This window comes from Leiobunum rupestre, chromosome 2, assembly GCF_980474605.1.
Source record: "Leiobunum rupestre chromosome 2, qqLeiRupe1.1.hap1, whole genome shotgun sequence".
Classification (NCBI taxonomy): Eukaryota; Metazoa; Arthropoda; class Arachnida; order Opiliones; family Sclerosomatidae; genus Leiobunum; species Leiobunum rupestre.
In genome coordinates this window covers 12,941,876-12,966,837 of record NC_143385.1, presented here as the reverse complement: position 1 = coordinate 12,966,837, position 24,962 = coordinate 12,941,876, and the positions used below count along the sequence as shown (strand labels likewise).

At 34.8% G+C, this 24,962-nt stretch overlaps 1 protein-coding gene across 1 annotated transcript; it reads left to right on the top strand.

Annotated features, from left to right (window-relative positions):
* Window positions 1-12,729: 12,729 nt before the first annotated feature.
* On the top strand, window positions 12,730-13,976 carry LOC149956142 (uncharacterized). The gene is made up of 5 exons (XM_090166781.1): window positions 12,730-12,757; window positions 12,964-13,316; window positions 13,378-13,556; window positions 13,615-13,644; window positions 13,891-13,976. Exons 2-5 carry the CDS (start codon window positions 13,054-13,056, stop codon window positions 13,974-13,976), a joined length of 558 nt encoding a protein of 185 aa, XP_090022907.1. The 5' UTR covers window positions 12,730-12,757; window positions 12,964-13,053.
* The last annotated feature ends 10,986 nt before the right edge of the window (window positions 13,977-24,962 follow it).

The window sequence follows — 24,962 nt, the reverse complement described above, 5'->3', positions numbered from 1 at the left end:
CACAAAAACAATTCTAGGATTTGCATCTATCTCCCAATTAGCCTGACTCCTAGTAGCTCTCAAGCTGAACTTAAAAATCTTTCGAATTTATTTCCTCGTCCACGCAATCACGTTAGCTATTTTGTCAAATCTTTTAAATAAGCACAATATTAGTTCACTTAACAAAACTATATTCATAAGTAAAGGGTCAAGACTGCCCCTATATTAATTAATTAATCCTTATTAATTACCAATAACAGATACCTCCTAATTTTCTTAATAATACTAGGCTCGATAATTAACTTATATTTTTATCTCCGGATAACTTACAATGTCAGTAGCGGCGCCAGGAGTTTTGGAGAGGTAGGCCAACCATTTGGTGTCCCACCAAAATTATGGAGGACCCCCCACCACAATTTTTTTCAAATCCGTCCGCGTGGATTATTTAATTTTTTTGAAGCAAGTGGTGAAATTTTTGGTAAAATGGGTACGCGATGAAAAAATTAGAGTTAATTATGAATTTAAACATTTCTAAAAACTGAGTGTTTGTTGATCCTTTTTTGTGTACCGATAACACTTAACAAATGAGTGGTTATTTACTTATTTCTACCACTGAATTCCAGTCTATCAATTTACATTCATTCCTTCGGTACTTCGCATGTACATCCCTTACATAAGAACTTACAACTTTACGAAAATGAATGTACGTCGGTACACTAAGTAATAGTTAAGTAAGTTTAAGAACCATTAATTTGTAAAGATAAAATTAAAGATAGAATTTCGATATAGTAGCGCTCGCGAAAAATTAAAACTAAAAAATAAACTACTGTCAAAGAAAAGTTACTCGTACCTTTAAAAGGAATAAAAACAGCAGTGTCGTTAAGCCATTCACTTCCATTGAATATTGGGAAATTAATAAATTAATAAATTATTTCGCAAACAAATTACAGAATTTTTTATATTAAATAATTTGGAGGCCCATATATTAAATTTTGGAGGCCCCTTACGATGACTTTTCGAGGCCCCTACCAAAATTTCATGTAGGCCCAGACCTACCCCGGCCTATTGCTGGCGCCGCTACTGTACAATGCCCTAGCCATCTCCAATCAAAGACCTCTTAAACTACCAAAAAAAAATTGCCTCTCAATTGTGTTTTTCATACTGGGCCCTCTCATTATCCTAAACTATTAAAGCCTTAAGTTAAAAAAAACTATTAACATTCAAAGTTTATATTTATCAAAGTTAAGCTTTAATTACTGATATCTTAAAATTTGCAATATTAAATTTTTTTCTTAAACTATAAAACTCTAGTAAAAGGAATAATCCATTAAAAAATAAACATTCAGAGTGCCCTATATGAGCAGTCCATTGCAATTTATGGTGAAATTCTTCACCATTTATTGCATGGCGGTCGCTATTCAACAGACATCTTTTACGCTCGGGCAGGGCCGTATTAATCCATGGGCTAAATGGTCTACAGCCCAGGGCCCCCAGCCAGTTTTGGGGCCCCGGAAAGACCAGCCATACAGCCTCTACTCTAGGGATAAGGGTTTAGTTGGTTAAATATTATTTATGCTCATTTAATTTAATATTTCTTTTAGTTACGTCTAAAATAATTTGACTCATCGCCACATCGTGTATCATACGGTACCAACAATTTCTATAACCTAACAGCGAGTCACTGACTCATTGTCAGTAAAAATCTTATTTTCAGTAGGCCTATGTTATACTTTTGAAATTTAAAGTTTTGGTTTGATTATTGTGTAGTTGAATTTAGACAACGGACATACAAAGGCTGACCGTTAAGGATCACGGAGGTCTTAAGAAAATAATTTAGCCCAGGGCCCCAAAAGATCTTAAGACGGGCCTGTGCTCGGGCTTCCGTTGAATTTCACTATAAATTGCAATGGACTGCTCATATAGGGCACTCTGAATGTTTATTAGTTTTACTGATATCGGCAGATTCCTGAGTATAGCCAGAGTGCCTACACAGTACTGATGAGCCCCAAAAGGGCGAAACTGGTCTACTGTTGGATTCTCTGGCTAAAAGTTTGACTTTTGAAATCCATTAATAAATTTACAATTTACCTCTTTATCTTCAGACATTTTACCGCGATGATTATGCTCAACTATAAATAATTTTTTGGGTCTGGGCTGCAATGGTAGGTTCAGCCATATGCATTCTAATTCGTATTGAATTAGGACAACCAGTATCAATAATAGAAAATGAACAAATTTATGATGTAATTGTCGCCTACCATGCTTTTGTGATAATCTTCTTTATAATTATACCAATAATAATTAGTAGGTAGTTTTGGAAACTGGTTAGTTCCTTTAATATTAGCAGCGCCAGATATAGCTTTTCCCCGTTTAAACAATATAAGTTTTGATTACTACCCCGCTCTTTCCTACTACTTTTGAGCTCTACCATAGTCGAAAGAGGCGCTGGCACAGGGTGAACAGTTTACCCCCTTTATCAATAAATTTAGCTCATAGAGAACCATCTGTTGATTTAACAATTTTTTCTTTCCATTCAGCAGGTATCTCATCCATTTTCGGAGCTGTTAACTTCATCACAACTGTAATTAATCTACGAACCCCAGGAATAATTATGGAACGGGTCCCTCTATTCGTCTGGTTAATTAAAATTACAGCTATTCTTCTTCTTCTATCCCTCCCAGTCCTCGCTGAAGCTATTACAATACTTCTGACAGACCGAAACTTCAATACTTCTTTTTTTGACCCTGCAGGGGGAGGAGATCCAATTTTATACCAGCACCTATTTTGATTCTTTTTACCGAAATATATTTAGCAGTAGGTATAATTTTTTAAATTTATTGTTTGTGAACGTTATCATTATTAATAATTCCGCTCACTAGATGACGGCAACTGACTCTTACAAAAATAAATAAAAAATTGGTAGATCTACATTGAAATGCAGTTCTAAGTTTTTCCTTGCGTAAATTGATCTTTGGTATAAAAGCATGGTTTTAATAATAATTGAGCGGTTTATTAAATAGTAATATATTAAAAACTCTACAGTTTGGTAGGACATTTTACATCATCCACCTGATTTTTGAACCTAAATATTAAACTTTTAAACTTTTTACATAATAAATATAAAAATTTTAAGTTAAATAGTACAAATAATAATAATAATCAGCTAGGCTAATACCTAAGTCACCACCTTAATCCTAAGTCACCAAGCGACTTTTAAAGCCATTAATCCAGGTGGCCGGGTTACAATGCGTAGGAGGGTGGTGGCAAGCCCTTCATGTCACGAGAGCCAACAGCCCCTACACTAACTATTACCGTTAACCTAGACAAGTTTTTATGGAAGGGTAACCGAAGAACTCCGGGAAAAACCCCTTAAACCAGTGGGGAGAGAACTTGCAAACTCAACGCAGAAGGAGTGGTTCCGAGTTTTCACCCAGTGCCGCAAGCTGGGATCGAACCCGGCTCCTGTTGCTGCGAGGCGAAAGTTCTAAGCACTCCGCCTTCCCATCTATGTGTGTTTACTCTTAAATATTATTCCAAAATCTAAGATACAAAACAATAAGCCTTGAACCAGTGGCGTAACTAGGAACTCCGGGGCCCCCCGCGAAAAACAACTCTGGGCCCTTTTAAATAGCACCGATTTCAATCATGAACGTTTGGGGGCCCCCTAGTTCTCGCCCCCCCCGCACCGCGGGGTCTGCGGGGGCGCTATTTACGCCACTGCCTTGAACGTATTTCATTGTCTTTCACTGCAAGGAGAAAATTAGTAAAATCAAAATCAGTTGTTTTTTCTTGAAAGCATTTATTGTTTGAGAAACGCTGCACGTAACTGATAACTTCAAAATAAATAAATTTGAGAGATATACACGAAATATGTTTTCGATTTATTTCAACGTTTTGGTAACTGTTCTAGTTTGGTAGCCAAAAAAAATTATTGAATCGTTTGATTCAGATATTCTGAAGGCTGAGATCAGACAGCAACAAATATTATCAGACAATGTGTTTTGAAGACTGGCCGAAAAATATATTATCTAGTAAACTTGCCAATTTCTGGGCTTTTTTGACAAAAGAAGCATACTTTAATTTCCAATTGTAGAGTCCCTGTGCACCTATGGCGCTGGAAATTAGTATTTCAGTCGGTCTAGTCTAAATGTAAATAATAATAATTTATGTAATCGTGCTCCTCAAATAGGTGTATTTACGTTTTCTGTGCAAGACAAATGTATGTTCTATTCTGAATTAAAAGAGTTACTAATCATGGGCTTTAAGTACGTCATCCATAAAAAGAAAATCAAATAACTAACGGCTCCACTTAATAAATTTTGAAGAAAATCAAGAGTGACTGGGATAATATTTATAAACGAATAAGTAAGGTCGATTGAACGAATTTTGCATCTTAGAGATCTCATTTCAGTTTGATAAGACGTTGAAATATTAAGTCGCTTAAACGCTCGTTTATAAAAAGCAGACATTATTATATTTTTAGTGATAGAATTACATGCCATTGTAAAGAGTAACACCCAAGTACTAAAGAGTGGAAGGACTGTTTGCAGAATGAAAAATATTTTATGGAGTAGTCCAGCATTATCAGTATCGACGATAACCGTTGTTAAATTCAAACAAAAATTTACAATAAAATCGATTAAAAAAAGAAAGACGATAATCATAAGGACATGATTGAGAGATCTAACTGTAATATACAACTTAGAATTCAAATTGATAAGTTCCTGGTCGCCCAGCTGCCCATCGGCCATCATCGCGGAGAACTGCAACAGCTTGCATCTGACGGAGTCCACTACGAAGGTTGCCATTGCTTGATACAGAAACATCAGTAACAACACCGTGTAGAAAAGAAAATAATCAAAGAACACGAAACAGCGGGCCAAAATCTGATTATTCTGTAGAAAATCGAAATCATATAATGCGTATCTAACGTAATTAGAAACGTGTTTTTCTTCGAATGCAACTGCAATAGGTATAATTAGAATGACAGCGATCAATCCCAAAACTATTATTAAAGTCTCAATGATCGTTAGCATTTCATTTTGAGATGAGTGAAACATGGGTGAACGGTTCTGTACACCTTGTATTATTCCAATAGAACGTTGGATAAAATCAACGCCAAATATTGAATTATTAGTCAAATACATAACAACTGATACGCGATATACAACGACTATACCGTAAAACACAGTGACGATATCTCCGTATCTCACGAGAGTGTCAATGGCCCACGCGCACGAGTGAACGAAGCACCCATTGACAATCACAAAAGTCGGCAATGCTCGCAAAAGTCTCCTGATGAAGCTTTTGTTTCTTCGCCTTTCTTGGGCAAGTCCCAACACCATCAAAGTTTTCCAAACCAATTCTAAGCAAAAACTGCGATATAATATTTTCATTGCAAAAATAGTCTGGGAATGTTCCAAAGGTGTCAATCCTGTTTTTGAGGAGAAAATATATAAAGTAGATAAAAGGGGAAACTCAATGTGGACCCTTCTCATGACCACACTCTAGAAATATACTTTTTAAAATGATAAAGAGGCTGTATAAAATTCATGAGCATAATCAGTATTTTTAAAATACCGTTTCGAAAGCGAAACTCTATTTGTAGATCGTAACTGGGATTCAAATTTAAATAAGATAAAAATTGATAATGATACACTTACTCATAAGATAGTGAGGAAATGTACCCTGGATTAGAAAGTGTTGAGGCAAGTTAGCCCGCTGTTGTTGTAAAACCGTAGTGCGATCACTTTGCTTGATATTAAAAGCATGCCTTTTTTATTTTACAAATCTTGGTTTGTTCAATAGATAGAATATATGGTAAATTTTAGTTTAAATGTAATTGGGTAATTTTTTAGTTGTGGCAGATGAATCAACCTTTACAATGGTAAGTATTGCTAAAAAAAATCCTTAATAATGAAAACCGCGGGATCGATTGCATGGAAATGGCGCATCTTCGTTCGTTCATCACACGATTATGGCGTGCCTCATTATTTCTCTGATGATAGTAATGTCTGAATTTCCGAATCTAAAAACGATTCATTTGCCTTAACGCGAATTTCGTTAAAAATGCACTTTGCTAAAACAATATACATTAAAATAAAAAATTACCATACGACTTTGTAAGCTTTATAAATATATATATAAATATATATCTTTGATAATGATTGTCCATTAAAGGACTAATGCCGTAGATGGTCGGTGGGAATTTCGATTTTACAAGGTTTAGAGTTGTTTCTTACATGTGCACCTGACCTTACATGCTCCAAGGGGTAATTTCATTGACGTCACGTTCATTTCCACAACATGGAAAATTAGGAATGTTTTTTCCACATGAAAATATGCTTTCATTAGTTCGATACGTTGTTGCAATATATGGGTTTGATCTTACCTGTTGCCATTCGTATTTCATTGATTTTATTTTAAGGTAAAAACTGTTAATCTTATTACAAATTGTTCCTTTATCGTTACACGGAGCAGTGAAGTTATATAATACAAAAACGCAATTTAAAATAGCAACTGAAAGTTTTTAAAAATCAGTATATTTAAGTAAATATCATTTTATGTACAATTGGTAGTTTTGACTACATAAGTAATATAGTACCGTATTCCTAGCCAAACGGGGGCGTGGCTACCGCGTCCCCAGCTGCGTGACGGGGGGGAATGAAGCGGGGAATCGCGATTCCGCCCCCCTCGGGCGCGTGTCACGCGTGCACTCGTGCGTAACGAGCACAGGTGTTAATTAATTAGCCTAGTTAGTCGACCTGTTCAAGGTCAATTAAAAAAGGGTGAATATTAATGAGCGTATTATTGTTTTACCGTCAGGGGTCATTGACCTGTTATATGGATAGTATAGTAACATGTGTTTAGGATCATCAAGTAGTTATATTATATGTTTGAATATTAATTTTTGGCGGGAAAGTGTAAGCGTCGATCAACAAGTGGTTAAACTCTATAGGTCTATTACATGTTTGACATGATTTTGGCGGGGAAACGGGTAAAGTTTGTACCTTTATAATAACACGTTAGAGCTAATTGACCTGGTAGCTATATGGTTGAACTGTTAAAGTTTTGGCGGGGATTTAACATGCGTTTATGATGATGTAAGCGCGAAAAGGATCAATGAACAAGTGGAGGGGGGTAAAGTTTGTATTTACTAGTATAAACGTTTGCATGGTTTAATTACCTGACAACGGTTAGGAAGCGTCTTTGGGATTATGGACCCGAACAAGTGATCTCTTTTAGTGGATGTTATATGGTTGAGCTTTTAGCATTTTGGCGAGAAAATTATTTAACATGTTCACGTGATCATCTTATTTACGGTAATTGAAATGGGTCTTCCATAAAGATTGCTGGTGAAAGTTTAACATTTGTCAATGCTTCACCACTAGACTGGTATCTTTGGATTCGGGTAGAAGTTTCAAATATAAGTCACCCTAATACGGGCACCTTTTTAACGGTTTTTAGGTTATTAATCTTTATGCACATAAAAAGTATAGACTCTTAAACGCGCCTTCCCGAAGCGCGGTAAAAATGATTCATATTTACAACACATAACGGGGTAAAGTTTGTAGGCTGGTTTCGAGTGGTCTCTCTTTTAGCGGTTGTTAGTCATTTTTGGCTGGAAAATTCATGTGTTTTGGCCGCCATCTTTAATGATTCATATTCAAACGGGTTCTGTGTATTGAAAAGGGTGTCCATCTCTGTTATTTTTAGGAAATTTGCCATATATACTTTAGATCAAGTTTGTTTTTAAACAAGTTGTCCCTAAAGGATTTTTATATATATATATTAACATAAAACGTCGCATTAAAAGTCGGTAGATGGCTTGGGCCAAGCTTATGACATTGTAAATGCATCAAAAACTATATATTACCGTCACTTAACCTTTAAAAACGACGCGCGGGAAAGTTTGTGAAGTAATTAGGGAGTGGATATTTCAAGTTTTTAAACATAGTCAATACGTTAATAACGGGGTAAAGATATTTGATAGGGGTTAAATCAACAAGTGGTCTTGAAAAGGAAATATTAATCAGTTTTATACGCTTTGTTTTATTAACCGTTAGGAAGCCCGATAAAAATGACAAAGGCTTAATATAAGTTTGTAACTCTCTTTTAGCGGTTATTATATGAACTCTTAGTAATTTGTAAAATTCACGTGATTTGGCCGCCATCTTTAATGTTGCATATTCAAACGGGTAGGGTGGCCATCTTTGTTATTGTTTTAGGAAATTTACCATATTTACGTCAATTTTTTAACGCTTTTTAAACAAGTTGTTCCTAACGGATTTTTATATCGTTACGTACCTAGATGACTTGAACTTGATTATTATGACATATGTATCATATATTACCGTCACGTAACTTTTAATAACGACGCAAGGGAAAGCTTTCTAATTTATATTGAATACATTGCCACTATACGAAATATTTACATAAATTAAACAAGGTCGGTTCGCGCTCGTGACATTTAAATAAACGTAATAAGTAATTACATTGTTATAATAACAAACAAACCGGGTTTTAGTTCTGTAACAATTAATCTAGTTTACATCTAAAAAAAACAACTTATACCGTTGCTTATTTGAATAAAATTGATAATAAAACTTTTTTACAAAACTCAAAAATGAATAATACAATGTTATAAAATAATTTTCAACTCTGAACCTGAAATTAAATGTGTTTGTCAAATTGTTATCACTTTTCTTCTTCTATGTTTAAAATAAAAAACTCTGATTTAAATTTAAGACTTTATTTATATTTTACAACATTTGTTGTTGACACAAAGGAACTATCGTTAATAACATTTAACACGCTATCAATAAAAGCCACTAACTCGTCTATCGCCTTTAAGAATCCAGTTTTTGGGGGTCGTTCCAAATGCATTTCGTGAGAATTATGCTCTTTTTGAAAATATCTCATTCTTTGTGCAATCAAATCCATTTCAAGTTGACGATTCATTTTTTTCAATTCTTTATTTATATGTTTAATCAGTTCATAGTCCTTGTTTTCTTTATAAGTCATTATTCCACAACAAAAACAAAGCGAAACTAGTTTGTATAAAACGCGATGTGGTTAGTTCAGTACAGGTCGGACACAAAGGAATCTGATTACCGCTAACTATCTCTCTACGCCGTTAGCGCTCCTCTGATTACCGCGAACTATCTCTCTCTCCACGGCGTTAGCGCTCCTTTAAAGGAATGCTTTTCTCCGCGTTTATCTCCATTTTTAACGCTGTGATTTAATTAGAACAGGTGTTGAGCGGAGAATCCCCCGTTGCTATGGTGACCTCGGCGCGACGTTTATTTGAGTATCAACAAATTTAGCAAATAACCTCGCATGGTTTAAATGTTCTCCACTTAAATATACGTCGCTATCTATGGATATTTTCATTCGGATACATGATTACCTGATATGAAAACTGTACAAGTTTCAATTTTGGTTAAGTTGTCCCAAACAGGGGAAACCATTTTCGTGTAAAGTTAATCTAACAATGCCTCACGTACATAAATCGTTTACGTATACATTGTTTTATATTACGGTACCATCGGTCTGGTCTAATAAGAAATCGAACATGTTTTGTTCGCGAAAGATAAGGAGAATGAGATTAAGAAACTATCATTTTTAATATTACCACTTCTATAATGAACTAAGGTAGTGCTTTTGGGTCCATACCGTTACTTAAACAACTCGCTCCTATATGAACTTTTAAACGGTTATTCGTGTTAAACGTGTACATTGCATAAAACATTTACGACAACATATAACCAGTCGAACATGTCTGCGATTATTTATAATTTTGCGTTAGTTTATCAATAATATCGTGTATATAAATTATAGTATTAAGAACTATACTTGTATTGAGCCGTTATAAATGTCGTAAAAATCTTTAATATTTAAATCTATCGTTAACTAGCTGTATATTATTCCGTGTTTACCAAGCGGCACGAGGAATGTTTACGTAGCGGTTTAATAGACTTTAACATGTACGGTCAGTTAATTTTCGTAAGTGGTAGCAAAATTATGGGAGGGGCCACTACGTGAAAGAACGCTCATTCAATTTGTGAACCTTTAAAATGATTAATAGTTTTATTAAATGGGTAGCAGATATGGGCTTATAGTAATATTTACAGATTCTATTTAGATTTTAGAGTGGCATTGCCATTTCTCACCACCAGGGGTAAATTGAACTCTTATAAACGTTGGTTGTTTATTAAAGGACATTATAGTATTGCCAGCATTAAAGGACATTATAGTATTGCCATTTCTCACCACCAGGGGTAAATTGAACTCTTATAAACGTTCGTTGTTTATTAAAGGACATTATAGTATTGCCAGCATTAAAGGACATTATAGTATTGCCATTTCTCACCACTAGGGGTAAATTGAACTCTTATAAACGTAACAAATAACGAACGTTACTTAATTCGTTGACCGAGGGTATTAAAGAGCATTATAGTTTCACCACCAGGGTAAATTAAGAACTTAATGGCAGCACACACTACCCTGATTGTAACGACTGCATTATTAATGTAAGCAATGTTTAAATACTTGACCAACGAATGTTCCTGTATGTTAGTTTAATGTTGATATTTCGGTTAATATTGCAGTAAAAAGCTAAGCCTACCAAATACGTTGTCGTCAAAACTCGGACCAAAGCTATAACTTGTTTTTCTGTTATAATCTCCCGCGTATTAATTTGGTAATAATAATGGTTAAACGTATTTTATAGCGTCATATGAAATAACGGGCGGAAATAACTTACTAACAGGTGTTTTCGGTAACGAGTTTAGGGTGAACCCTACGAAGCAAGAATTACATATTTCATTTTACGGAACAAAATTGGACGACAGTTGGATAATGAGTGATAAGGAAAATAACGAACCGTGTACGGCACTATTAAAAAGTATAAATATATTGAAAAAAAAGAAACGAAAACTTCAAGCGGAATATATAGCAGCGAGAATAGAACTTGAAAGTGTCCTTCCTACGATACGAAAGGAGCATTCGTACGAGTCTTTAAAAATGTTTTCGGAACAAGAAAGATTATTAAGTTTTAAAAACTGGGTTAAATATGGAACCGAAGAGTTGGCCGCCTGGGGATTTTATTCGCTCAAGAACGACTCGAGTGTTAAATGCCCTTTTTGCGCAATGGTGGTTGAGGAATGGAAAGATGAAGACATACCGTTAATAGTTCATTGTCGTTCAATTCCATTGTGTCCATTTATTCGAGGATGCCAAGTTGGAAATGTAACAATATTACAAAAGTCGTAAACATATTTTAATTTCAAAGTGTAACGAAAAATATTATAATAAAGTATCAATGTAAAAAATATGTATCCGAGTTTTTTAATACCGCCTTTACATTAAATTTTAAGTGTTAAACTGTAAGTGTTCTAAAAAATCATTGTTAGTTTACTTTAATTAAAAAGTACTTTTATACGGTCCCCTTAAAATGTTATTAAAAAATAACAATGAATTCAATAGAAAGAACGTTTATTCACAATTTCTTTACAACGGTTTTAATATTAGGAATTTGATTAGTTTTACAATATTCTTGAAAATAAATCAAAGCATCCATTTGCTTTTCAGTCGGCAATTTGAATTCGGCGGAAAAACCACGTTAGATGTAGTTTTTGTTGACTCGTATGATTCCATTCTTTCATCGCGCTTTTTACATGCCACAATAAGTTCGTTAAGATAATCGATAATTTTATCATCTGACATTTCCTCTTGCTCGGTATAATGGAGAGATTCACTCGCCTCACAATCACACGCCAGATCCGATTCTTCTTTTATTTTATTACAAGATAAATGAGTCCTTAAATGATGTTTGAACATATCCAGCATTTCTTTGGTACTCTAAGCAGAGACATCTTTCTCTTTCCCATAGCGGCTGGCTTATGAAAACAACAACGCATCTATGAAAATTATTTCACGACTGTTGAAAAAAAGTTGAAAGCTGAAGGAAGCCTACAGAATTGAAAAATTGAAACTAAATCTCCAAATGGATTTTCCAATGGAGTCACGAAATGCTTTTGGAAATACTGCGTACTTAAAGGCGACGAATTAGGTACATTCATAGCGACGGCGATAGTAAAATATCCATTTTTATTTCCAAGTGTGATCCCGAGTTTGGTAATTGCTAGGATGCTTGGATAACGCCGCCATCTTTAGTTACGTTAGCTTAATAAAATTAACCACCTGCACATTAAAACCGTTACGAAAATTAAACCAAAATGGTTTGCAACGAAATATAAACAGCTGCTAGAGTTTCCAACGCGTCCCGCTAGGGGTTATAAAATGTCAGAGTAGTTACATTTACACTTTCAGTTACGTTAGCTTAATAAAATTAACCACCTGCACATTAAAACCGTTACGGAAATTAAACCAAAATGGTTTGCAACGAAATAGAAACAGCTGCTAGAGTTTCCAACGCGTCCCGCTAGGGGTTATAAAATGTCAGAGTAGTTACATTTACACTTTCAGTTACGTTAGCTTAATAAAATTAACCACCTGCACATTATTCTTAAAACCAACGCGTCCCCTAGGGGGTTTTAGGTAGTATATATATCCTTAAGTCGCCCGAATCTCGGAATCCTGACCCTAGTGAGCCTTCCCGGAGTAACAAAAATGTAAGTTTCTATAGGTGTTTTTTTATTGTTACAAATACTTAGTTATTTCTTCTAGGGAATCGTTTGTAGCCGTACACATTCTTTTTGCCATGATTTGGCCTAAAAATAAGTATACGTCATCAAAACGATTTTTAGTAAAAGAGGTAATTTTTTAAGTTTTATATAGTAATTAGTATAGTATTTATTGTAATAGTTAGTGTAGGGAGCTGTTGGCAGGGCGTGTAACCCGGCCACCTAAATTAATGGCTTCAAAAGTCGTTTGATGACTTCGGCCTATGGTGGTGCCTTGGGTAATAGCCTAGTTGATTATTATTATTGTTATATTTAAAGTTCCATATAAATCTTACAGATTGGATACAAAACTTCGGATGGTCGCGAAGACCTCATTGTTTTTCGAACACCGGCTGCTCAAAATTATTCGGGGGATACAAACCGCAAAATGAACGCGATTAGCAACCATGTCAATAAGCTTCCCAGGGCTCAGGGACAATACGATATTGAGGCCGTCGATCGCCATGTTTTAAATATAACGCGACTGGCCGAATACGTTATTGTCAAAGAAAGGCAAACGAAAGAGTACCTGGGAAACTTTATCGACTTAGATCGAATAATTGTGGCCACGAGATTCGAGTGTCCTAATTTCCCCGAATTAGAGCTACAGCCGGGAGAATTTCACCACCATTTTAACAACGACCATACGCGGTATGAATCAATGACCACCATCTTTTGTCGGGGAAAATATATAGTATTTCTTATTTTACAGAAATGTGTGCGCCTATGAAAAGGCGAGGCAAGTGGCCGCATATGTAAAAAGTATAGAGGGTAATCCCCTAGAAATATATCCCGAGAAACAGGACGACCCGACCGAATCGCCACCAGCCACATCTCCGAAAAACCCGGAACCTCCAGCGAACAAACCTAGGGAGCTTGATCTTCGAAACGGTAATTATAAAACAAAACTATCATGTTTCTCATTTTTAATTTGAAATATTAATTACAGCTATGGGAATCACTATCGTCGTAGAAGGCGGTAAAACATTAGGTTCCGAAAAAATAATTACAATTCTAATACCATTTTCCATTTCTAGGTTCCGAGTTAAAAATTATCTTATAACACGTAAAAAATTGTATAAAAAATTGTATAAAAAATGTATAAAAAATTGTATAATAGGTTGTATTAAAATAAAGCAACATACTGATCAAAAGAGGTAAACTTATTGTTACGTATCACTAAATTTTAAATGTGTAATTATTTAACATTTTAAAAAATTTGCAGGAGGACTAGGCCCAAAAGCGTTTGGTATAAATTTACACGCCTCCCTCATTCAGGCGGAGTTTCACCAGCTGGTTATCTCGGCGTGAGAGAAAACGCGCGCCACACCGCCGTGGAGAGAGAGAGCGATTCATCGAGGTTCCCCGAAAAGCGCGACGTCGAGAGAGAGAGAGAGAGAGAGAGAGAGAGAGAGTTTCGCTGAAAGAGAAAGTTTTTGCCGAGGAAGCTAAACCGCGAGCTATTAAAAAATTCCTGCACGTTTTATACAAGGACTAAATGTTATAGTTGTATTGATTCGATAACAAAAAGTGGATTATTCATACAATGTCCTTTAAAAAGGGTACGTTAAAACTTTTTAAACTTTAATTTTATTTAACACGTATTTTATTTTAGTTTCTCTGACGTTACATTCACCTACTCAATTGGTAGTGACCGTATCAATATTTAACAAAGAGCCAGGTATTTATATTTCTAATGGAGCCCAAAGTACGGACATTTCCTTAGAAACATGGGACGCCCTTACAAAAGAATGGTCTTCAGTCATTGAAAATCTAAACTCAACAACAATAAAAAAGATTTATCTGCCAATTCCGACCGTCGAACCTTATTCCGATTGTACTTTTGAACACAATTTCGAAGTTTCTTGTTCGGGAGGAAGATTTTCATGGAATTTAATGCCGTTTACTCAAAAATATTTGGAATACGAAATAAACTTATCAGCCAGTCTATCACTTAGTAGAGCGCAAGTTCTGGCTTTAAATGAAATTAAAGTGTTTATAGATGAACAGTTAAGTCTGTTAAAACAAAGCGCACCGGTTATAGACTTAATGTTTAGTGTTTTGGTCGACAATTTTTCGAAATTTCAAGCGGTTTATAAACCATTACAGAAGCGACAAATTCCCTGTGCCTTTATAGAAATTTACGCCGCCTTTCGTATTTCTCAGGATCACCAAGTGGAAAAAGATTTTTTGGAACAATTTATAGGTTATTGTCCATTTGACGTAAGGGATTTGATTGATCATTGTTTAAATGATGTAATATATTTGAAAAACATTTTATAAATAAATTTTTTATTAGTAAATGTGTTCTTTTTTATTATACCATACGAAAAATTAGTTTACACTAGCAAATTATATACACGAGGAACCATGATAATAATAGTTTCAGAATATTTTCAAAAAAGCCTCCTCAGGACAGGCGCTACTAGCGACGATGCGTAACGTCAGAAAATAGCTTATTTTAATTGTACATCATTTAAAATTTCCTTACCAACGCGTTCAGAATAGTCTTTTCGTATATCAGTTTTAATATGATGAAAACGAGGGGAAAGACACTCGCTCACAAAGTTTTATTGATTTAACGTCTACATTTTAATACTCATTGTTTCTGGTTGAAAATTATAAAATGCTACAAAGTGGTCTAGATTTCTTCCGATCTAGAGTTTCAATGACATGAGTAATTAAGCTATAGACCAGAGCCTTCTCGTTAGTGCATGAATAGGGCGCTTGATTTGAATCATACTCGTATGGTATGTTTCCGCAGTTCTGGTTTAAAACGAATTTACATCTCGGGTAATATTTAGCGTGCTCTTCCATCGGTAAATTGTAACTAGCGTCACCTAGCGGTAACTTAAAAACCGCTATCTAGTGGTTATGGTTTTCAAAACACCTGGCACAAGAAAAAAAAACCAAATATATAGTTAAACAGACGAGCGTTATTAAAGGGTACTCTTCGAAGAAAGGCATTTCTTCCAATATGTTAAACTTTATTTAAACTTATCATGTATAGTTCAATAATACCGCCTCTCAAACGGTACCAAATAGTCCAAAATTGCCCTTTCACCCTAAACTCGTTACCGAAAACACCTGCTAGTAAGTTATTTCCGCCCGTTATTTCATATGACGCTATAAAATACGTTTAACCATTATTATTACCAAATTAATACGCGGGAGATTATAACAGAAAAACAAGTTATAGCTTTGGTCCGAGTTTTGACGACAACGTATTTGGTAGGCTTAGCTTTTTACTGCAATATTAACCGAAATATCAACATTAAACTAACATACAGGAACATTCGTTGGTCAAGTATTTAAACATTGCTTACATTAATAATGCAGTCGTTACAATCAGGGTAGTGTGTGCTGCCACTAAGTTCTTAATTTACCCCTGGTGGTGAAACTATAATGATCTTTAATACCCTCGGTCAAAGAATTAAGTAACGTTCGTTATTTGTTACGTTTATAAGAGTTCAATTTACCCCTAGTGGTGAGAAATGGCAATACAATAATGTCCTTTAATAAACAACGAACGTTTATAAGAGTTCAATTTACCCCTGGTGGTGAGAAATGGCAATACTATAATGTCCTTTAATAAACAACGAACGTTTATAAGAGTTCAATTTACCCCTGGTGGTGAGAAATGGCAATGCCACTCTAAAATCTAAATATTACTAAAAGCACTACCTTAGTTCATTATAGAAGTGGTAATATTAAAAATGATAGTTTCTTAATCTCATTCTCCTTATCTTTCGCGAACAAAACATGTTCGATTTCTTATTAGACCAGACCGATGGTACCGTAATATAAAACAATGTATACGTAAACGATTTATGTACGTGAGGCATTGTTAGATTAACTTTACACGAAAATGGTTTCCCCTGTTTGGGACAACTTAACCAAAATTGAAACTTGTACAGTTTTCATATCAGGTAATCATGTATCCGAATGAAAATATCCATAGATAGCGACGTATATTTAAGTGGAGAACATTTAAACCATGCGAGGTTATTTGCTAAGTTTGTTGATACTCAAATAAACGTCGCGCCGAGGTCACCATAGCAACGGGGGATTCTCCGCTCAACACCTGTTCTAAATAAATCACAGCGTTAAAAATGGAGATAAAAAAGGAGAAAAGCATTCCTTTAAAGGAGCGCTAACGCCGTGGAGAGAGATATAGTTCGCGGTAATCAGAGGAGCTCTAACGTCGTAGAGAGATAGTTAGCGGTAATCAGATTCCTTTGTGTCCGACCTGTACTGAACTAACCACATCGCGTTTTATACAAACTAGTTTCGCTTTGTTTTTGTTGTGGAATAATGACTTATAAAGAAAACAAGGACTATGAACTGATTAAACATATAAATAAAGAATTGAAAAAAATGAATCGTCAACTTGAAATGGATTTGATTGCACAAAGAATGAGATATTTTCAAAAAGAGCATAATTCTCACGAAATGCATTTGGAACGACCCCCAAAAACTGGATTCTTAAAGGCGATAGACGAGTTAGTGGCTTTTATTGATAGCGTGTTAAATGTTATTAACGATAGTTCCTTTGTGTCAACAACAAATGTTGTAAAATATAAATAAAGTCTTAAATTTAAATCAGAGTTTTTTATTTTAAACATAGAAGGATGTAAGATAATTTAGAAAAGTGATAACAATTTGACAAACACATTTAATTTCAGGTTCAGAGTTGAAAATTATTTTATAACATTGTATTATTCATTTTTGAGTTTTGTAAAAAAGTTTTATTATCAATTTTATTCAAATAAGCAACGGTATAAGTTGTTTTTTTTAGATGTAAACTAGATTAATTGTTACAGAACTAAAACCCGGTTTGTTTGTTATTATAACAATGTAATTACTTATTACGTTTATTTAAATGTCACGAGCGCGAACCGACCTTGTTTAATTTATGTAAATATTTCGTATAGTGGCAATGTATTCAATATAAATTAGAAAGCTTTCCCTTGCGTCGTTATTAAAAGTTACGTGACGGTAATATATGATACATATGTCATAATAATCAAGTTCAAGTCATCTAGGTACGTAACGATATAAAAATCCGTTAGGAACAACTTGTTTAAAAAGCGTTAAAAAATTGACGTAAATATTGTAAATTTCCTAAAACAATAACAAAGATGGCCACACTACCCGTTTGAATATGCAACATTAAACACAGCTTATAAAACTCATTAATATTTACTTCTTAAGATTACTTAAGACGCTTCCTAACCGTCTTCAGAACATGTTAAATAATTTTCTCGCCAAAATGCTAAAAGCTCAACCATATAACATCCACTAAAAGAGATCACTTGTTCGGGTCCATAATCCCAAAGACGCTTCCTAACCGTTGTCAGGTAATTAAACCATGCAAACGTTTATACTAGTAAATACAAACTTTACCCCCCTCCACTTGTTCATTGATCCTTTTCGCGCTTACATCATCATAAACGCATGTTAAATCCCCGCCAAAACTTTAACAGTTCAACCATATAGCTACCAGGTCAATTAGCTCTAACGTGTTATTATAAAGGTACAAACTTTACCCGTTTCCCCGCCAAAATCATGTCAAACATGTAATAGACCTATAGAGTTTAACCACTTGTTGATCGACGCTTACACTTTCCCGCCAAAAATTAATATTCAAACATATAATATAACTACTTGATGATCCTAAACACATGTTACTATACTATCCATATAACAGGTCAATGACCCCTAACGGTAAAACAATACCACGCTCATTAATATTCACCCTTTTTTAATTGACCTTGAACAGGTCGACTAACTAGGCTAATTAATTAACACCTGTGCTCGTTACGCACGAGTGCACGCGTGACACGCGCCCGAGGGGGGGCGGAATCGCGATTCCCCGCTTCATTCCCCCCCGTCACGCAGCCCGGGACGCGGTAGCCACGCCCCCGTTTGGCTAGGAATACGGTACTATACTACTTACATATAATTTAAAAAAGAGGGTTACCACGCTGTTCTCATAGCAAAAGCGAATGTTATTATGAATTACTACAAAAGCATGGTGTGTGAAATTTCTTTACTTAGCCATTTTATAATATAAAGCTTTTTTTTATTGTATACATGGTGTCTCAGGGTGAACGTACAGGGAATTTTTCTCAAAGACTATTTAATCTAGAGCTCTGAAATTTTCAGGATATACATGTATTTATTAGACAGGGAACTTTTTAATTTGTAATTTTCAGAAATCTCGGAAAAGTAGTTTTCTAAAAATATTTTTACGTCGGAAAAAAGGTTCTAGAGCGTACTCTCAACCCAAAAAATAAAATTAGTTCTATCGAAAAGGTCAACTAAACACTTGCTCCCCAGAGACACTGATAACAGGTGATGATTTCCCAGTGGTAATTAGCGGTTGGATCCACAAATTATAACGGGCATCTACATGTAGGTTAGAATATTTAATATTAGCACTTTCGCCTCGCATAAACAGGGGCCGGGTTTGATCCCAGCTTGTGGCACCTGGTTAAAACACGGAACAACTCCTGCGTTGAATTTCCAAGTTCTCTCCCCACTGCTTTAAGGGGTTTTCCACCGAGCTCTTCGGTTTTCCCTTCCATAAAACTTGTAGATGTTAACGGTAAAGGTTAGTGTAGGGAGCTGTTGGTTCGCGTGGCATGCAGGGCCTGCCGACACCCTCCTAAGCATTGTAACCCGGCCAACTGAATTAATGGCTTTAAAAGTCGCTTGACGAGATAGGCCTATGGTGGTGTCTTGGGTATAAGCCTAGCTGATTATTAATATTATTATATAAATTATAATTACCCGATAAAAATCACGACATTGTGTTCCTTTTTATTCAACATGAAATATTTTATCATGGGTTCTAAGCCCGAATTTCTTGTTCACATAGGATTCTCAACTCAAATAAATCAAAGACCCTTTCTCTATTTATGCTGGATTAATTTTACTATTAGTTGATGTACTAGGAAACTCGCTATTTAGATTTGTTTTGATGAAAAATAGCAATTTGACTGAAGGAGAAATGAAATGTTTTAGTAAAAATATTACACAATTCAGAATTTATCCAATATTTTCGTAATAAAAATTTATAATCTTAACCACAGGTGCACCTTAATATTAGTATACAGGCTTCGTTGTTAGTGGCTTTTGAGATGGGTTACTACTCCTTAAACACTGGCAATGATACACGTTTTTATAAGTCGCCAAGAATTCTGGTCAACAATGTCCCAGCCTCCACTGGCAGACTGGGTCTCCGGTTTCAGTTTTTCTAAAATTTTAGCCTTGAAACTGTAAGAGTAAATTGAGAAAACATAAAATTGTGCACGTGGTACTTCTAGGATTTATATAACGATAAAATATTCAAGTTTTAAACCTGCCCTCTTGTTTAACAAATTAAAGGATAAATCAGCTTTTATCTTTTACTATCTTAAACTCGAGGAATGAAGAGGTAATTTAACTCAGGGATGCCCAAATGGGCGATTTTTAGTAAATGGCAATCTCGATCTCAAAATGACGATCCTAGAAAATGAAATTTGAACCCTGATTTAGCTGGTGTTATAAAAGAACTCTTTAAATGATAACTTATATTTTATTTGTTATGTTACCATTATTTTGAACTCATTTATTTCTTAATGGGAAAATATTAGTGTCGTCTTGTTACGTCACCCTGCCTTATAATAATCAGCTAGGCTAATACCCAATAATAAGTAGCTACAATTGGTCTTCGGTCGGGATGTTCTTGGGCTGCTGGTCTTCAATTTATCTGAACTGCAGTGAATATCCGTTTAAAACCTAGAGACTGGAATTTTAACTGCATTGAATTTGTAGGAGCCTGCAAAGTCCATGAAGTTTGGCTAAAATAGCATCTAGCTTCACTGAGTTTGTAGTTTACTGACTCGAAATACATAAAATCGGTAATATGACTTAATGTGGCTGGAAAAAAGTATATTTAACAAATATGCAACTAAACTGCATTTGGTTTAAAATTGTAGCCTTAATACATTTTATACACTTGCATTCCATTCGTTTTTTTCTAAAGTTTATAAACATTCTGAAATAAAGCTACAATTGCAGACTCTTGACATTAAATAATTATTTCTGTAATTTGGCTGTAAATTACATACACGTGCAGTCAGTCATTGAACCCTACCTAAAACTTTAACATTAAAATTTAAGTTAACCGAAATGAAAGAAAGATTGCTATTTGGAAATAGCTATTGTGATACCAGATTCACATCTTCAACTCGTCATTGCTTTGTACAAATGGATTGAGAGAAACAGTAAAATTGAAAAATCACCCAGCAAAGAACGTATTTATAAAGGTCGCCTTATAATTATATCTAATATCATGAATATTTTACACGAATCAGTTAAAGGATACAGAACCAAACCGAAACACGAAATTGTTGGATAAGATAATTTTTATAAATTGCTAGAAAAGGAAAATGTACCCAAATTACTTGTAAAAAATAAATTCCAATTTGAATCCACCATTGATGAATTCTATCGATTCACCAGAGAATGTGTACGATAATTTAGATTTTTTTCCCCCAAGCCCCGAATCTATGTATGGCAATGGATTATTGAGTTGGATAAATTTGAAAATAAGAATAGAATCCAATAGCAGGTTTCAGTTCTTTCATTCACGTATTACATCTCAACATAGAAGGTTGAACCGATCCTTAAACATGTATCTCTGGGTTGCTAAGATCTTTATCGTTATCATACTTAAAATCGCCCAAAGATGTTACGGCATTGTGGTTATTATTTATTATTACAGTTTTTGAACCATTGGAATTCGCGTACTGGTATCACGAACGGAAAATGAGCTGCATGAGAAATGGATTAGTTAGAAGAAATATATTTAAACGTAAAAGACGTTGGTTGTTACGGAGGCATTCAAGGTATTTATCCTGGCCACCTGGTCGAAGGGTATTAAAGTGTCCATAAACGACGTGAGGAAATATTTAAAACGACAAGGCACGTACACGTTACACAAACCAGTGAGACGCAATTTCCGAAGAAACAAGACAATATTGTATGCGATAGACAAACAATGGAAGCTCGATCTGACAGACATGCAAGATATCAAAAACCACAATAGTGGATACCGATATATCTTATGTTGTATCGATGTGTTTAGCGAATACGCATTCGCTGTTGCGACAATGGATAAGAAATGATCAACTGTGGTAAAGTCATTCAAATCTATTTTAGAATCATGTCGTCAAGCAAAGGTTTTACAGAAAGATCATGGTAATGAGTTTCTATGCAAAAAAGTTCAATGTAAACTAAAATGTAGGGGAATCAAGTTTTTTGCAACGCACTCCGAAGTATATTCTAGTATTATAGAACGATTGTCTCGAATGCAGAGATATTTTACGGACAAAGATACGCAAATGTATCGACGTATTACCAGATTTAAAATACTTAATATTCTTTAAAAAGAAATCCACTTTCATATTTAAAAAAGAAATCCATTTAAACCACGATTCCACCATTCGACGAAGACATTGGAGCTGTTAATGTAATTGGAAAGTTTTCAAGGGACCGATTGTCCTCTCAAGTGATTTAGGTTTTTTTAGTATAAAAAACCGCGAATCCTCATTAAATTTATTCATTCTTTCCCTTTCTATCGAGTGAAACTAACAGTAACACCAGCATTATGGGAGAAGCAACACCAGTAGACATGAACGTGATGAAGCAGGTACTTAGATTTTCGGTACTTAAGGAAACAGTTGAGGGAAAACCAGATTTCCGATTTACCTTTCGAGCACTTGAAATTATAGTTGAAAACTATCAAAATTGGTATCTTATAAAAATTGATGTTAACCAAAGTAAACGCTACATCGATGTGCATTTAGCTACGCGCGTCAATATTAAGAAACTTTTTGAGCAAATTGGACCGAACTCAAAATTTTTTATTAAGGTAGGACCATTTTTTTTTTCTATTTTATTAAGGTAGAATCATTTTCTAAGTGACATTCTAAAACGTGTTTTCATTAAATCTCAATCATTCAGATTGAACGTCGAATGGTTGGGCTATCAATGGAGGAGGCGAATCAGATGGAGACGGTTCTAGCCGTTTTTAATGGAGAAGGTACGAGCTCTTCGCATACCACCTCCGCTGCACCCGACGATTATGGAACGCCGTTTATGTCACAATCGACACCTTTTTGTCTAGTGAAATTTAGGTCTAGTAAAAACTTCCTACCAATCAAAATTCAAAGAAATTTAAACTCACCAATCAGAAGGTAGTAAAAAAGTACTAGACGTTTTTGAGGCACATTGTAAAATGTATAGTCGAAATTTGTGTGTAGTCATTTCTAAATATGTCTAGTCAAATTTTCCACCAATCATCATCGTGAGCAAAAAAGAAATCATCAATAAGGTGATGCGGTTTTGGGCTCATTATTTATGCACAATTGAGAACCAATAATCGCCCGATTATCGAAAGGGAGGACCGGAGGCGTAACTATCAAACTACGTTACACGATAAAAATTTACACTAACTTTCTACTAGACAAAATGAAAATTACAAGACACAACACATTTGTCTCGACATTTTTCCACACTGTGTCTAGTAATTTTTTGGAGAACTGTCATTGGCTTTTTTCCAAATTTAGAAAATTTCATTGGACGAAAAGGAAATTTCCTTTATCCGCCCATTAATTTTTACGTCTCAGCCCACTTATTTCAACGCTGCACTGACTCGATTGTTTTGAGATTTCACTAGACATAACGCCGTTTGTGTCACCATCGACATAAATTTGACTAGACAAGATTTTGTGTAGTAAAAATCTCCCAAGTAACAAAATTTGGTAAACGCCTAGAATCGTTCCTTTAATAATCCTCAAATTTGATTAGTTCCCTAACTTATTCGAAATTTTTCATTGGATAGCTTCAAAAATATAATTTAAAATATTCTTGTAAGGCACACCTTCTCCTGAAATTACAAAGCAAAAAAGACGTTATGACTACAAATTTTAAATTTTTACTAGACATAATCGAACAACCAATCGCTGACATATCAATTTTCATCTAACCAATAATATCGATATCACTTTTCAAACAGACCAATCGTTTGCATATCACTTTTTTAAATCACCCAATCAGTATTCCCGGAAATTTAAAGATTTCGTCATTGACTACACTGTTGTTGCGAGATGTCATTGTCTTTTAGAAGCTTTTGTCCTGTAAAAAGATTATGAAGTCACGGCGTTTGTATCCAAATTCAACTTTTAACTAGACATTTCTCGACGTTGCGAGATATCCGTGGATATTTGATATCATAAGCGACGTTTCCACTATACATAATCAACCGACCAATCGCTGACATATCACTTTCTATACGGACCAATCGCTGACATATCACTTTTCAACTAACCAATAATTTTGATATCACTTTTTAAACAGACCAATGGCATACATATCACTTTTTTAAACTAACCAATCAGGATTCCCGCAAATTTAAAGATTTCGTCATTGACTACACTGATGTTGCGAGATGTCATTGTATTTTAGAAGATTTTGTTGTGTAAAAAGATTATGAAGTCATGGCGTTTGTATCACAATTCAACTTTTAACTAGACATTTCTCGACGTTGCGAGATATTCGTGGATATTTGATAACATAAGCGACGTTTCCCCTAGACATAATCAACCGACCAATCGCTGACATATCACTTTCTATACGGACCAATCGCTGACATATCACTTTTCAACTAACCATAATTTTGACATCACTTTTTAAACAGACCAATGGCTAATTTCTCTATCTTTTAAACATCCTTCGAGCAGTCGCCTTAGCAGAAGCATTCCATTTTTATAGGTAACAAAAACTTGTTATATGAAGGACTCTCCTATATACTTCGGTAAGTTGTTTATGGATACTAGCAGACGACACAGCAGAATGTAATTCTGAAATTTTATAGATTACAAGAACTATTCATGTAAAGGACTCACTTTAATGTATTAATTTGGTTTATGGAGGATCTTTTAAACATCCTTCGAGCAGTCGCCTTAGCAGAAGCATTCCATTTTTATAGGTAACAAAAACTTGTTATATGAAGGACTCTCCTATATACTTCGGTAAGTTGTTTATGGATACTAACAGACGACACAGCAGAATGTAATTCTGAAATTTTAAAGATTACAAGAACTATTCATGTAAAGGACTCACTAGTTATTTTTATTTGGTTTATGGAGGCGAACAGTAGAAATATTATTGAAAGGTAACAAGAGCTACTTAAATTAAGGATTCCTGTAAATGTAAAATTCTTTGGGTAGGCCGCCCGGTGCCAGC

Coding starts and splice junctions, on each gene's coding strand:
- LOC149956142 (XM_090166781.1), top strand. CDS start 13,054: ATGAACGCGATTAGCAACCATGTCAATAAGCTTCCCAGGGCTCAGGGA. Junction 13,317..13,377: donor TTTAACAACGACCATACGCG/GTATGAATCAAT, acceptor CTTATTTTACAG/AAATGTGTGCGCCTATGAAA. Junction 13,645..13,890: donor CACTATCGTCGTAGAAGGCG/GTAAAACATTAG, acceptor AAAAATTTGCAG/GAGGACTAGGCCCAAAAGCG.